Below are 13609 nucleotides of genomic sequence, written 5' to 3' on the forward strand. Positions count from 1 at the left end.
GCATCAGCGGGTGACAAGGAGTGAACCCTTTGGACAAGGTTTAGGAGTTTGCACGCCTGAGCACCAAGCAGGGAAGCTTTAGTGGATCCCACTATCTCGAAGGGCAGAGTAGCCTTTAATGAACAGTGCAACACCACAAGCTGGAAAGAGCCACTGGCAGCAATGGCATTGCCATTATAGTCCAGAAGCTGGCAGGCAGATGGCAGATTGGTAGGCTTGACATGGAGGCTTTCGAGGTCAGACCGCGCAATGAGGTTGGCTGAAGTGCCGGTGTCCAGCCGGAATCGGATGCGAGATCGGTCGACCGTGAGGGTGGCACACCACTCGTCGTCCGGATCAATGCTGAGTACTGGGAAAGACTTGGCTTTTGTTTTCTGAAGCACCTTGCATTTGGTGATGATGCCCACCCGAAATGGTGCTTTGGGATCCTCGGTGTCAAGGTCCGGAATCATGTCAGAGTCGGGAATCGGTGACTGGTGGCTGGATGGTTTGGACATCCCTGCGTGGCTGGTGGGATCGACGAGAGGTAGTTGGTTGAGCAGACCTGCATAGGGCTGCATAGTGGCCAAGCTTGCCACACTGGAGACAGCGTCGGGATTTTGCAGGATGTTGCCGCTTTAAGTGGGCGGAGCCACAGTTGGTACATATCGTGACGTCAGAACGTTCAGTGCGCCACCGCGCATGCACGGTGCAGTCGTACGTAGTGCGCGCCTGCGCAGTGCGGTCTTCGGCCTCGCTGTCCCCTCAGTCAGTGCGCGCATGCGCGGGTGCCCGTGAAAAGCGCGCGAAATGGCCGCCCTCATCCAGGCTCAGGCCCTGGAGCTGTTTAATAGCTTGCACCGGCTCTGCCTCGTGGGGGCCTTGCAGCCCCGTTTCAGCCACTTGAATGTGCGAGTATTGGTTAGTGGCGTGTTCATGCAGAACGCAGGTCTCGATGGCTATAGCAAGGGTGAGCTGTTTAAATTTGAGGAGCTGCTGGCGTAGGGGGTCTGATTGCACACCGAAATCGATCTGGTCACGGATCATCGAATTGGAGGTGGAGCCGTAATTGCAGAACTGCGCAAGGATGCAAAGGTGGGTGAGGAAAGATTGAAAAGGTTCATCCTTACCCTCCAGACGCTGTTGAAAGACGTGGCGCTCAAAACTTTCATTTACCTCGATGTCACAGTGACTGTCGAATTTAAGCAGGACTGTCTTGAACTTGGACTTGTCCCCACCTTCAGCGAATGTGAGGGAGTTGAAGATATGGATGGCGTGGTCCCCGGCCGTGGAAAGGAAGAGAGCAATCTTCCTGGCGTCTGAAGCAGCTTCCAGGTCTGTAGCTTCGAGGTACAGTTGAAATCTTTGTTTAAAGATTTTCCAGTTCGCACCGAGGTTGCCGATGATGTGGAGCGGCGGGGGAGGGCGGACGCTGTCCATACTACCAGATGGCTGATCGCTGGTCGAAGGCAGATTACTTGAGGGTAGGTCCATCAAACTCGAACATCACGTACTGGTGCCATGATGTATTGGGTACTCTGGATCTGTGAAGACTGCGTTTACCCTAGCAGTAACATGGGCAGACGACCAACACTTGTAGAAGTACAACTCTATTTTATTTAACTATGAGATGTTAAACATACTTGCACTGTGTGTCGACACTATGTTAGATTGATTGAAGATCTATGCCTAACCTGACCAGCCTATACTGCTAGCACATGGTAGATGTTTGTGCTACTGACTGCGGGCTCTGTCTGTCTCAGAGGCTGCATCCCGAATGAGCGGGAAAACTAGTGCCCTCTGGCTTTATAGTGACCGTGCCCTATCTGGTGATTGGCTGCTGTGTTGTGTGTGTTGATTGGTCTTGCAGTGTGTCAGTCAGTGTGTGTCTCTGCACTATCATATACTTATGTGTATATTATGACAAAAAGTTGAAGCATCGTCTACAAAACCGTCGAATGTGATCCTAAGGACATACACAGAAGAGGTTGTACCAATGAAAGGATGCCTGATGGTGAAAGTAGAAGTCAATGGAGAGGCAGCACAGCTGCTTCTTGACATTGTCAGTGACATTTTCCTGCTTTATTTGATGGAGCATGGTTGACAAAGCTAAACTCAATTGTGGAACAGTAAATCAACTAGTTGAGTCCAAAAACAACCTGCAACAACTCCTGGAGAAGTATGAGGAGGTGTTCAAAGATTCACTCGGCTCCATTGAAGTACAGAGTTGAAGTACAATTAAAGATCAAGCCAAACAGTACACCAAAATGACTCAAAGCTACACCAGTACCATATACCATCAGGCCAAATATCAAAGAAGAACTAGAAAGGCTGGTTCAAACAGGAGTAATTGAACCAATTGCTGCAAGTGAACGGGCAACACCAATAGTTGCTGTATTGAAACATGATGGCTCAGGAGGAATATGAGTGGCACAGTGGCAACAGTGGCTAGCACTGCTGCTTCACAGCGCCAGGGACCTGGGTTCAATCCTGGCCTTGGGTGACTGTGTGGAGTTTACACTTTCTCCCCGGGTCTGCGTGGGTTTCTCCCGGGTGCTCCGGTTTCCTCCTATGGTCCAAAGATGTGCAGGTTAGGTGGATTGGCCTTGTAAAATTGCCCCTTAGTGTCCAAAAGGTTAGGTGGGGTTACAGGGTTATGGGGATAGAGTGTAGGTAGGAAACTCTTTCAGAGGGCCGGTGCAGACTCAATCAGCCAAATGGCCTCCTTCTGCACTGTAAGGGTTCTATGATTCTAAGACTCCTACACGGAAATTTGAAAACAATGGTTAACCAGGCAAAGTGTGTAGATCATTATCCACTGCCACTAATTGAATATTTGTTTCCTGTACTTTCTGCAGAACTGAAATTCAGTAAAATTGATTTATTATAGACATATTTACAAATGAAGGTGGCTGCAGAATCAAAGCCGTTAATCACTATCGTGACACGCAAAGATCTGTTACGTTACAGATAACTTCCTTTTGGAATAACATCTGCTCTCGTTCTTTTTAGAGGTTCATGGATCTAACTCTAAGTGAGTTAAATAGGGTGCCATGTTATTTAGAACACATTCTCATCACCGGTTCAAGTGAACAGGAACACTTAAAGAACTGAAAGCTCCACTGAAACACTATTTAGCAACACAATTGAAGTGCGTACACACTTTGCAACGTGCCAAAGAGGCATGGCACTGGTGTGAAGAATGCACACCTGCATACAACAAGATGCCTTCCAGACATCAGAGCTGTTCGTTCAGAATCCCAAGCTGAAGTTACAACTTGCTTGAGGCAGTTGTCTCGCACATAATGCCTTCAGGAGAGCAACGACCAATAGCATTTGCTTCAGGAACACTTGCTAGCACACAAACAAATTACGCTCAGCAAGAAAGAGGCTTTGAGCATCATTTTCAGAGTAAGAAGGTTCCATCATTATACTTATGGATAACATCGACAATGGGTCATAGAAAGGTATTCCTTCATTAGCAGTGTGATGAATGTCAGAAATTGGTATATATGTATACCAAAATATGTATATTGGTATGACATGCACCTGGTCCAGTGATGGGTTTAAAAGCCTGGGTTAGGGTGTGTATATATCGGCTGCAGTAATATTTTTCAAAATCTTGGTTTAAAAGACAGGCAGACACTGTGGGTACAGATGGTGCAACAAATATATCATAAAATCATTGTTATTTCAAACCATGTTACGTTTAAAAGGAGAAGCCTAATGGTTTTTTGGTACGATTTCTGAGGAGTAAATAGGGTGGAGAATAGGTTCCAATGCCAAAATCGCGGCGGGCGCCAATTTGATGCCAAGTCGCGATTCTCGGTCGCCTCAACAGCAGCGTCAATGCGTACCAGAAGGCACATACAGTAAACACCGTTTGCATATCATTAGTGGGCCCGACCCGGTATTCTCTGGGGCATCCGCGAATCTCCACCTTCGAAGGGCTGAGTTCCCAATGGCACGGTTCATTTGTGCTTTTAAAACTTGTGCAATCGGATTGATTGTGTTCGGCGTGCGAGCGGAGCGGTCACACTGGAGCAAGGCTCCCGCCGGTCGGCGGCATTTCGCCGTTTTCTGAGGGTTTCCCGGCGGTTTCACCGGTCGCGATTTATTCAGCCATTGGGGCCTGAGGGACGGGCGCCGGGTCGGGCCGGTTTGGAGCCAGTGGGTGACACAGTGACCGGAGGAGAAGGAGCATCGAGTCCGAAGCAAGCAGCGGGGGAGGAGTGTGGCCTGAGGCGAGGCCTGAATCCAGCACGAATGTAGAGGAGGAGTAGCGCACATCGCTTGGCACCCCGCTGAAAATGAATGTTTGGAATGTTTGAAGTGCGGTCCCAGGAGAAGAGATTTGTTTGAACTTTGATGGTTTTTAAAAATTAATTTTGTTATAATTTTTATTTTTTTTATTTTGTTATTTATTTATCTCGAGATTGAGGAAAGAAGGAGAAAAATACGAAGTGGTTAAGGGATACCAAAAACAGCTGTGAAGAAGGGAGGAAACGCGGGTTTGCCGCCAAAGGAGAGGACCAGTAAAAGCACTGTCAAGATGGCGGATGCCGGACCGCGTGGTGGGGCTGCACTATTTACAGTGGAAAGGATGACGGAGGCGATGGCTATGGAGCTGGAGAAGCAGTTTGTGAGGCACATGGAGGCATTGAGGAAGGAGATGGCTGTCGCACTGAGATCATTGGTGGAGGAGGCAATCGACACGGTGAGGGTGGATGTGGTAAAGACATCGGCTGAGGTGAGAGAACAGGGTGGAAAGATGAAGTGGAGGAGGCCATATCACAGCACAGTTGTCTGAAGGCAGTGTTAACCACTGGGCCTGTGTTGGCCACCCCATTTTCACAAAGCTGTTCAAGGTGTCTATTGATGCAAGTGATTGGGCAGCACGGTAGCATGGTGGTTAGCATAAATGCTTCACAGCTCCAGGGTCCCAAGTTCGATTCCCAGCTGGGTCACTGTTTGTGTGAATCTGCACGTCCTCCCCGTGTATGCGTGGGTTTCCTCTGGGTGCTCCGGTTTCCTCCCACAGTCCAAAGATGTGCGGGTTAGGTGGATTGGCCATGCTAAATTGCCCAGTGTCCTAAAAAGTAAGGTTAAGGGGGGGGGGGGGGGTTGTTGGGTTACGGGTATAGGGTGGATATGTGGGTTTGAGTAGGGTGATCATGGCTCGGCACAACATCAAGGGCCCAAGGGCCTGTTCTGTGCTGTACTGTTCTATGTTCTATGTGGGCTCTTGCAAGAAGACAACGAAGGAAGAGAGTGGCCTATTGGATATTTTTCCAAAAAATTTAATGATCAACAGAGGAAGTATTCACCAATTGAAAAGGAAACGTTGAACTTGTTGCTGGCTTTGCAACATTTTAACATTTATGTCACCAGCAATTCGTCTGAAACAATTCTATATACTGATCATAATTCATTGATGTTTTTGGAGAAAAGAATAAAAATGTCAGACTGTTTCAATGGAGTTTATTATTACAGCCATTTAATTTAAAACTTATACATGTGGCAGGATGAGAAAACGTGATAGCCGATGTTTTTTCACGAATGTGATGAAGAGAAGCAGGTCGATGGTGGAAGACAAGGAACTAAAATGGACTGCATTATTGGAAATGTTTGCTGGTTTAATGTTTTAAAATGTATGTTTATTGTCAAATGTTAGGAATGGGCAAGTGAAAAATGAAACCATTTTGAAGTTGATAGTTTATTTATTTTTTCTTGGGGGGGGTGTGGTAATATGCACCACTGTAAATACACAAGGGGTTAATGTAAATACACGTAGACTAGCTAGACACTAGAGGGAGCACCAGAGACATGACACACAGGCATTCAACCAATAGGTCAGTAAGATAGGACATGACCAATGGGCATTCACGATACACACAGAGGTCACACAGGAGGGCATTACACCAACCCATATAAAAGGACACAGCACACATGATCTTTCGCTTTCCAGTGGAGACACTCAGTGTGTACACAGGGTTGATTTGAAACACATCACATCCACCACCTGGATTGTAGTAGACTGGTTCGTCAGTCTGAGTAGCTATAGAAGGATTAACGGGAGAGTCGAATCCAAGTAGGAGAATTGTGAACAGTTTAATAAATGTGTTAAAGCTATCGCAAAGTCTGAACCTTCCTTTGTCAGAGTGCACGTCAAGGAAGCAGGTTATGCTATGTCAAGAGCATAACAAAACATGATACCCAGGAGTGACTGTTAAATCCAGATAGTTACAACTCAGTAAACAGTGACAACCAGCAACAGCAGCCAGGCAAGATGATGTTCAAGATTCCAGTTCCACAGCAGCTCAGGTACCAAGGCAATCTCAGTGAAAACTGGCTTTGGTTGAGGCAGAGATTCGAGATCTTCCTGGTAGCATCTGACCTAGATGGCGTGGCGGATGCAGAGAAAATAAAGCTTTTACTCACCATCGCGGGTCCAGAAGCAGCTGAAATCTTCCAGATCTTCAAATACTTAAATGGACAAAACAAGAGCAACTTCCAGGCAGTCCTGGACAAATTCCAAGAATTCTGCGGGGAAATATACAATAAAAAACAGTAAAGGAGGCACCAAAACGCACCACGAGGCAAAGGTTGGCTTTCCATTGAAGAAATCTGCAGTTTTGATTGGCGGCCATCTTGGAAAAGGAGCCGCACATGCGCAGTTGAGAAAGGACCCAAGTAAAGGAACAGCGATCTGCGCATGCCCAATCGCTTCCTATGACCTACGTAATTCGCTTTGTGACATCAGAGGCCCTGGACCACACCCACTTGAAGGGGAAATGTCCCAAAACATGAAAAAAAACATTTAAAGCCGTAAAACCCGATTCTTTCACCTGGAATGACAGCACAATGCCTGAAATTCGACCAGTAGCTGAAAGTAACCTCCGCAGAACCCCGCAACAAGCAGTTAGCACTACCCAAAGAGATGATACAGTCCTTGAAGACTATGACTCAGACCTTGAATTCTTCTTTGGACATCGCAAGCCCAATGCCAGCTCCGACACAAAACGTGATGATATGGTCTTGGAAGACAACGACTCAGACGAAGATTTCACCTTGGGAGGTGGCTACCCATAGTACCAAATCCGAACTGCAACTAGACATGTTGTACATTGACGACCCCGATGACGAGTTCTTCGGATTGGGGAATCTTCAGCCCAGCACATATGACATCCTGACTCGTGAGTGCAGGATTATGCTGCGGCCTGACACCAAGAGACAGAGAGCGGTACAAGCCCACATAGAGTGACCTGCTGCCACACAGAGAGTGGTCCACGCACCGCGAACAGTCCCGACTCCAGAGAGTGGTTCACGCACCACAAAGGGTCCCAGCCTCCACACAGAAAGCAATGAAAGACTCCACAGTGAGAAAACTGCATGTCTCCACTCAGCACGTGACTCCAGTGTCACAAGCCTCCACAGCGAGCTCGTGGACAGACTCCATGATAGAAGCAACGCAAGACTCCAGAGCACAGTCCTTGCAAGAACAAGAAGTGACTCGAGTGACACAAGCCTCCACAGCGAGCTCATGGACAGCCTCCACGATAGAAGCAACGCAAGACTCCAAAGTGCAGTCCTTGCATGAACAAGACCATGAGGGTCTAGCAACCTCCTCTGAGCAACCGGCAGCAGACAATGCAAGTCAGCCACGCTCAAGTGAACAACAGAAAGACTGTGACAGTCTGCCATGCTCAAGTGCACAGCAAGAAGACAATGACAGTTTACCACTCTCCAGTGAACAACAAAGCGACTATGACAGTCCACCAAATTGTTTGAGCCACCAGAAGAAGACTCTGACGGTCCACCCACTCAAGTGAACGGCAAGAAGACACTGAGGCTCTACCCACTGTATGTGCAACAAGTGACGACGGCATCCCACTTCCCATACAAGATGTGCAACATGACAGACCTCAGATAGAATGTACAGAGGCACTCGACAATCACAGCGAGACTACTGGTGACTCCGGTGACACGTTACTTCAAACCTCATTCACTTGAGCCTCTCCACAAGCAAATGCATTCCTGAACGTTTTGACTCTGGACGTGGAGCATCAAGAAACCTCAGCTGACACAGGTGAACCAGAAAGGGCTCCAGACCGGGAGCATCAACAAGCAAAAACTGACTCAGGTGAATCAGACCAGACTCCAGACGGGGAGATGACTCCAGACGGGGAGCACCGCAAACTCAGTGACGACATGCTCAAGGAAACAAAAGATGCCACAAAGGACGCTGACATGAGTAACTGTGTGAAGGACTCGTATTATCCGCAGAATGTGGTCCTTGAGCGCAGCAAACACGGCAACAAAACCAACCAACACAACAACAACATCAAAGACAAAGGCAAGAAGCGTACCAAAGGCAACAACGTCGGCAACTAGCACGACAACAACATCAACAATGAAACTACAACTGGTACGGCATGGTACAACTCTGCAAATGCGGGACACTGTTACTGCTCATCTCAGTACAATGACATATTATGGCAGGACAACACAGATTGCATACATCGCTACCACAAGCATCGAAAAAAAGAGAGTCCACATCAAACAATAAAGTGATGTGACCACTTCTTGGTTCCTTACGCACAGGGACACTGACGGCGTTTACAAAGCAATGCCACCATCAACATCACCACCTCACCAAGCCAACAAGAAAGATACTCGACCATAATAATTAATGAATTTTGGACTCATGCATATGATTTGGACTTATTGTTTCATGATCATTGTTATCATAACTTGTACAGAGCATCACTTATCTACCTGTTTTTGTTCAATTTTCTTTAACACTGTACAGAAAATATGCAACATGAAAAAGAGGAGGATGTGGTGATATGCATCACTGTAAATACACAAGGAGTTAATGTAAATACACATAGACTAGCTAGACACTTGAGGGAGCACCAGAGAGATGACACACAGACAGTCAACCAATAGGTCAGTAAGATAGGACACAACCAATGGGCATTCACGATACACACAGAGGTGACACTACCACAGGAGGGCATTACACCAACCCATATAAAAGGACACAGCACACATGATCTTCTCCTTTCCAGTGGAGACTCTCAGTAAGTACACAGGGTTGATTGAAACACATCACACCCACCACGTGGATTGTAGCAGAATGATTCGTCAGTCTGAGTAGCTATAGCAGGATTAACGGGAGAGTTGAATCCAAGTACGAGAATTGTTAACAGTTTAATAAACGTATTAAAGCTATCTCCAAGTCTGAACCTTCCTTTGTCAGAGTGTACATCAAGGAAGCAGCTTATGCTACGTCAGGAGCATAACAAAACAGGGGGAGGTGTCATGGGAGTGTCCATTTAAGAAAGGATTTTGTCATATCACATGGCTTCAGTGATGTTATTTTGTGGGTGGAGCTGAGCTGTGGATGTGAGTTTTTTTTAGTTTCACTTTCAGATTTGATTGCTGTGGACTCAGGGAGATAGAAGTGTTTTGTTCTTGTCTTTCTATTTTCATTTTAAAGTGTTGTTCCAGGAAAAAAAAACATTAATTATAGATACCTGCTGTTTTAACTTTAAAAATATAGTTTTCTTTCCATCAGGGCTTAAACCTGCTGGTGAGACTGGGTCAGAATCTCAGGAAAAGCCAGTCTAACTCCAGTGAGAATGCAGAGTGCTGGGTCATGCCCTTGAAAATAGTTTTTTGGGTTTATGGGATTTTGGTTTTGAATTGGAACAGTAAAAGGGGAATTCATTAAGCGTTATGTGTAGATTACTGTCGCTGTGGGGTATCTTGATGTTTGTAATTTATAAAGATTCTTGCTGGTTGTTTATATATAAATGTTAACTAAGTTCTTCGAATAAATAATTTTGTTAAAATGTCTAGGAAGAGAATTGAATCACACCTCAAGTGAAGGCTCTTGTGCTCATCCTAGCCAAATTCAACAAAAAGTTATAGATCAGGTAAACGCCATAATACACTTTGGAGTTTTTAAACCCTGGCTCATAACAACAGTGACACCGGCCATATGGGTGCACACAACCCCTGGCCCCAAACACCCCGCACAACAGCCACCACCCACCGGCAGACCACCCAGGGTCACACACACGGCAGCCACCAGTGAGGGCAGTGCCAGCCAACGATACCCCTGGCAGCAGGGATGGGCAACAGGACCGGGGGCACCGACGGTGCCGGATACCAACGGGGCAAGGGTGTGGGAGAGACATGTGTGGGCACAGCCCACAGTGCCAACCGTGGCCACCATGTAGCCCTTGGAACCTGGCTGGGCACGGGAGAATGTGCCATGCTAACATGTTGGCCTTCCACCCCCTGCAGACAATGGAGTTTGTTGTTCAAACCAGCAATGCTAGCCACCGTGGTGATGGTCACAGCTCTGTGAGATGGGCCGCTTGGAGAGGAGGGGGATGCTGCAGCAGTGGAGTGGGCAGCAGCAGAGCAGGTAGCAGCGGAAAGGGGTGCAGAGGACCGGGCTGCAGAGGAATGGGCTGCTGAGGAATGGGCTGCAGAGGAGCAGGTGCAGGCCGCACAGACTTGAGGGCCGGCCGCCGAACAGGGAAGAGGAGGTGCCAAGGAAACGCCGCATGAGGTCTCCTGTGTACCGGCACCGCCTGTCATTCGAGGATCTGCTGGACCGGGCATGCCATCGGAGACTCCAGATGAGCAGAGTGACACATTGACGATAGATGATGGCATACCTGGTACCACAGGGGTATGGGGTGGGCACCCGTTCCCGGTGACCGTCAAGGTGACGGTCGCCCTGAATGTCCTACCAGCCGCCGAGTGGGGACCTGTCCGGGATCTCACAGACCTCGCCGCATGGAGGCCCTATATGCCCAGGCAGGTCATTACATCCATTTTCATGCGGACCGAGTCCACCAGGATGCCCGGGCAACAGGGTTCGCTGCCATCGCCGGAATGTCCAGGTCCAGGGGGTGATAAGACGGGATGCATGTCACTCTACAGGCACCTGCAGATAACAGGCCACTATACACTAATCAAAAGGGGTACCACTTATTGCAGCTGGTCTGTGACCATCAGCTGCGCATCATGCACCTCTGCACCCGATACCTGGGTAGTGTGCACAAATCCTTCGTCCTGGCACACTCAGTGATTCCTGACATGTTCGAGGGGCATCCCCCTGGCTGAGGGTTTGGCTCCTGGGCGCAGGATGAGCAGGACATGGGGCCCAGGCAGGCAGAGGTGGCCGGACGATGTCATCACCAGGGCCAACGAGCTCGGGACGCTCTGATCGGCTACAGGTTCACCGATTAAGGGGTGGGGGGTGGGGGTGCTGGCCAGAAGCATGGACACCACATCCCAAACCCATCCCCCACACTTGCACACCCCTCCCTCGCACATACCTGTGGTGCTCCAAGCTGGGGCCTTGGGTTGGCAGTGACAGTGGGACTGGTCCATGGAATGAAGGATGATGACAACCCACTTGCGATTAGTTCTGGTGCTCCACGTTGTATGATAATGTCTGACTCATACCACAGTAGCACCTTCCACCTGGGTGATCCCTGCATACTAGCTGGCCAATCTATCACACAGTCCTGTCGACGGAAACTCTTTGTCATCCCGGACCTGATTGAGCATGTGGTGGGGGTGAACACAGAGTCTTGCTGTATGCAGATGATCTGATGTTATATATTTTGTACCCGGTGGGCAGCTTTGAAAGGATCATGGAGATCTTGAGGGAATTTGGGCGGTTTTTGGGGTATAAATTGAATGTGGGGAAGAGCGAGGCATTCCCGATTAATGCTAGACAATGGTGAGGAAATGGGCTGTGGAGGAGGGGTCGATGTGGGGGTGGATGGAGGCGGTATCATGTAAAGGATAAGTCTGTGGGCACTGTTGTTGGCGTCCCTTGCGTTTTCGCTTGTCCGGTACTCTGTAAACCTGGTTTTAGAGTTGTGGTGTGGAGCCAGTGCAGGCAACATTTCGGGTTAGAGGGCATTTCATTGTAGTAACTGAAATGTGATAATCAGAGGTTTGTGCCAGTGGGGCTCGATGCGACAGGTGGGGATAGAATACTTTAGGGACTTGTTTGTAGGGAACAAGTTTACAGGTCTGGAGGAGTTGGAGGAAAGGTATGAGTTACCCCAAGGGAATGGATTCAGGTACCTGCAGGTGAGGGATTTTGTGAGAAGAGAGGTTCTATCCTTCCTGGGGCTGCCACCTCCAGTGTTAAAGGACAAGCTGTTGTCGGAGGATGATATTGGGGAAGGGAGGGTGTCAGACATCTACAGTGAGTTGATGGAGAGGGAGGGCACTGTAGTGGAGAAGATTAAGTGTAAATAGGAGGAGGAGTTGTGCGGGGAGGTGCGAGCCAGGACATGGAAATAGGCCGTGCGGAGAGTGAACGCATCCTCGTCATGTGCGAGGTTAAGCCTCATGCAGTTTAAGATGGTACATAGAGGCAGGTGCAAGGGTGAAGGATAGGTGTGGAAGGTGCGCAGGAGCTTGTGCGGTGCCGTGAATCATGTCCACATGTTCTGGTTGAGGGGGTTCTGGCGGGGTTCTCGAATGTGATGTCCAAAGTTCTGGGTGTGGTGAATCCAGAGGTGGCGATATTCGGTATGTTGGAAGATCCGGGAGTCCAGATGGGGAGAGAGGCCGATGTATTGGCCATTGTCTCCCTGATAGCCCGGAGACGGATCTTTTTCTGGTTAGCTGTGCTATAATGTCAGACAGAAGGTGAAAAATATTTATATATAAAATTTTGTTCCTTTTTGATTAGCTTTTTATTGAAAGATGTGTCTTGTGTTTTTAAAAGTTTTAATTTAAAGAAAAGAGGGGAATCTGTTAACACATTGTCAAAATGTTTTAATTACATTGTTAAGATTTAGAGAAATAGTCAATGGGTATTAATTGAGCACTTACAAATAGAGGCTAGCTGGGACTCTGGGCGGTATGGGAGGCGAGCTGCACAAGTCAATTAAGAATGTCTGGTTCCTGCCTCAATAACAGGCTTGGATTCTAGTAACAGTTTTGCTCATCTTATGGAAGGAGGAACATCCTTGTATTCGAGGTAATCAGGAGAAGATTCACTCGGCTGATTCATGAGGTGAAGGGGTTGGCCTTGGCCTATGTCGGAAGGTTGAGCAGATGGGCCTATACTCAATAGAGTTTTGAAGAATGGAGATTTTATTGAAATATATACCATTCTGAGAAGTTGACAGAGACGCCAAGGCGGTGTTTCGCCTCAGAGGAATCTAGAATTAGAGGCCAGTTTCAAAAGGGGTCTCCCATTTAAGATGGAGATGAATAAACATGGCCACAGAACAGAGATGGGCCTTTTAAACAGACTCCCATGGCAGTTAGAGTACCCTGCGGTCCTCTTTGATCTGCGCCCAGGGACGGCGGGCCCAACTCCATCTCGCTCCATGGGAGCAAAAACATCCAGTACCTAATTTTAAAACTTTCACACAAAGTTTGCAGAATTCTACTTTAAAGTGTGGAACTCACCTTGTTATACCATCCAACAATGAGATCTAAATTGTCAACAAAATTTCTGAAAGTTTTGTTCATTGAAAAAACATCAAGTCCACTCTCTGGGATGTCTTCCCTTTCCTGAATGTTCATATAATGAACTTCTCGAAGAACTGCAACCAACTAGATAAGACAA

General features: G+C 47.8%; 1 protein-coding gene across 1 annotated transcript in view; it reads right to left on the reverse strand.

Annotated features, from left to right (window-relative positions):
- Positions 1-13609, reverse strand: part of LOC119953684 (dynein heavy chain 17, axonemal-like) — an 821504-nt gene that overhangs the window by 622914 nt on the left and 184981 nt on the right. Inside the window, 1 exon segment of the mRNA XM_038778213.1 lies at positions 13450-13596. Within this exon segment, the coding sequence (XP_038634141.1) occupies positions 13450-13596 (147 nt within the window).

This window comes from Scyliorhinus canicula, chromosome 18, assembly GCF_902713615.1.
Source record: "Scyliorhinus canicula chromosome 18, sScyCan1.1, whole genome shotgun sequence".
NCBI classification, from domain to species: domain Eukaryota; kingdom Metazoa; phylum Chordata; class Chondrichthyes; order Carcharhiniformes; family Scyliorhinidae; genus Scyliorhinus; species Scyliorhinus canicula.